A 1,254-nucleotide genomic window follows, 5' to 3' on the forward strand; every position below is an offset into this window, starting at 1 on the left:
ATATATATATATATATATGAATTTTTTATTTATTTATTAAAAGGAATGGTTGGAGGCTATCATACGAGCCTCCAGCCATCCTTAATGTGTCTAAGAATTTGAGTACCACCTCCTTAAGGCCAACCGTGCAAGTGGGGATTCGAACCTCCGGTTCTTATACCGTGAATGCAAACCAACATATCAGGGTATGTCGCACACATATATATATATCTATGTATTTCAGCTGTATTTCGGGTGTAATTATCTCATTTTTTTTAAAAGATTTGATTATATAAGACATGAATGTATTATGATTTATTTTGTTTTACAAGGAGAGATTTATATGGTATTAAGATTCAAGGGGCTTTATTTTATTTGCAGATAATGGTGGACTTGGATGCACCAAACCCTAGCAATCCGACACTGAGAGAGTATTTACACTGGTTCGTTTCTACCATCATGTCCTTTATTGATTCCTGATATTTTTTTAACAAGCTGAGTCTAGACTTGCTCAAGCTCGGCTCGTTTACACCCCTAACGGCTGCATGCATGATTGTGGTTGTCAAAATGGTTTTTTTTTTCACGAACAGCTTATGTTCAGCTTGTTAAGCAAATAAGTCGAACACGAACAAATTTTTTGTGTTCGAAATATAAAAGAGACGAACACGAACAGTGATAGTTTTTAACAAGCCGAACACGAGAGCTCGCTCGTGTTCAGCTCGTTCACACCCCTAATTACTATGTTATAAAAGTAAGCTGATTATTTAATTTAAATTACTTGTACATGAATAATTTTTTGGTTTGACAGGATTGTGACTGATATCCCAGGAACAACAAATGTAAGATTTGGTAAGTAGCCGTACAAAATATTTTTATTCCTTTTATTTATTTAGTTTTATTTATTTATTTAATTTTTTTTTAATATGGAATATATTAAAAAAAAAATTTTTAATTTTCTGAATGAACCTCTTATTTTTTCCTATTTTGTCTTGGAATGATCTTTCTATTTTTGTGATTTAGAAACAGTTGCTGAAAATACTTTTTGTTGGGGATCAATTTTTGTTTTTTTTTATTTTTTATTTTAATAAAAAATGGGAAACAAAAAATATAAATAGCTTTTATTTATCTATTTTTTATTTTATTTCTATTTTTTTTTGGAAGACTTCTGTTTTTAAAAATATTAAAAACAGAAAAAATACGTTTTTAAAACACCAAAAGTCATTCACCCATAAATAGTACATACATAATATATATATATATATATATATATATATA

At 28.9% G+C, this 1,254-nt stretch overlaps 1 protein-coding gene across 1 annotated transcript in view; it reads left to right on the forward strand.

Moving 5' to 3' along the window:
- LOC110019277 (protein RICE FLOWERING LOCUS T 1-like) overlaps positions 1-1,254 on the forward strand; it is a 16,605-nt gene that overhangs the window by 428 nt on the left and 14,923 nt on the right. The window contains exons 2-3 of the mRNA XM_020716894.1: positions 361-422; positions 788-828. Coding sequence (XP_020572553.1) covers positions 361-422; positions 788-828 — 103 coding nt within the window. The remainder of the gene's footprint in view (positions 1-360; positions 423-787; positions 829-1,254) is intronic.

Source organism: Phalaenopsis equestris, unplaced genomic scaffold (genome assembly GCF_001263595.1).
Source record: "Phalaenopsis equestris unplaced genomic scaffold, ASM126359v1 Scaffold000054, whole genome shotgun sequence".
Lineage (NCBI taxonomy): Eukaryota > Viridiplantae > Streptophyta > Magnoliopsida > Asparagales > Orchidaceae > Phalaenopsis > Phalaenopsis equestris.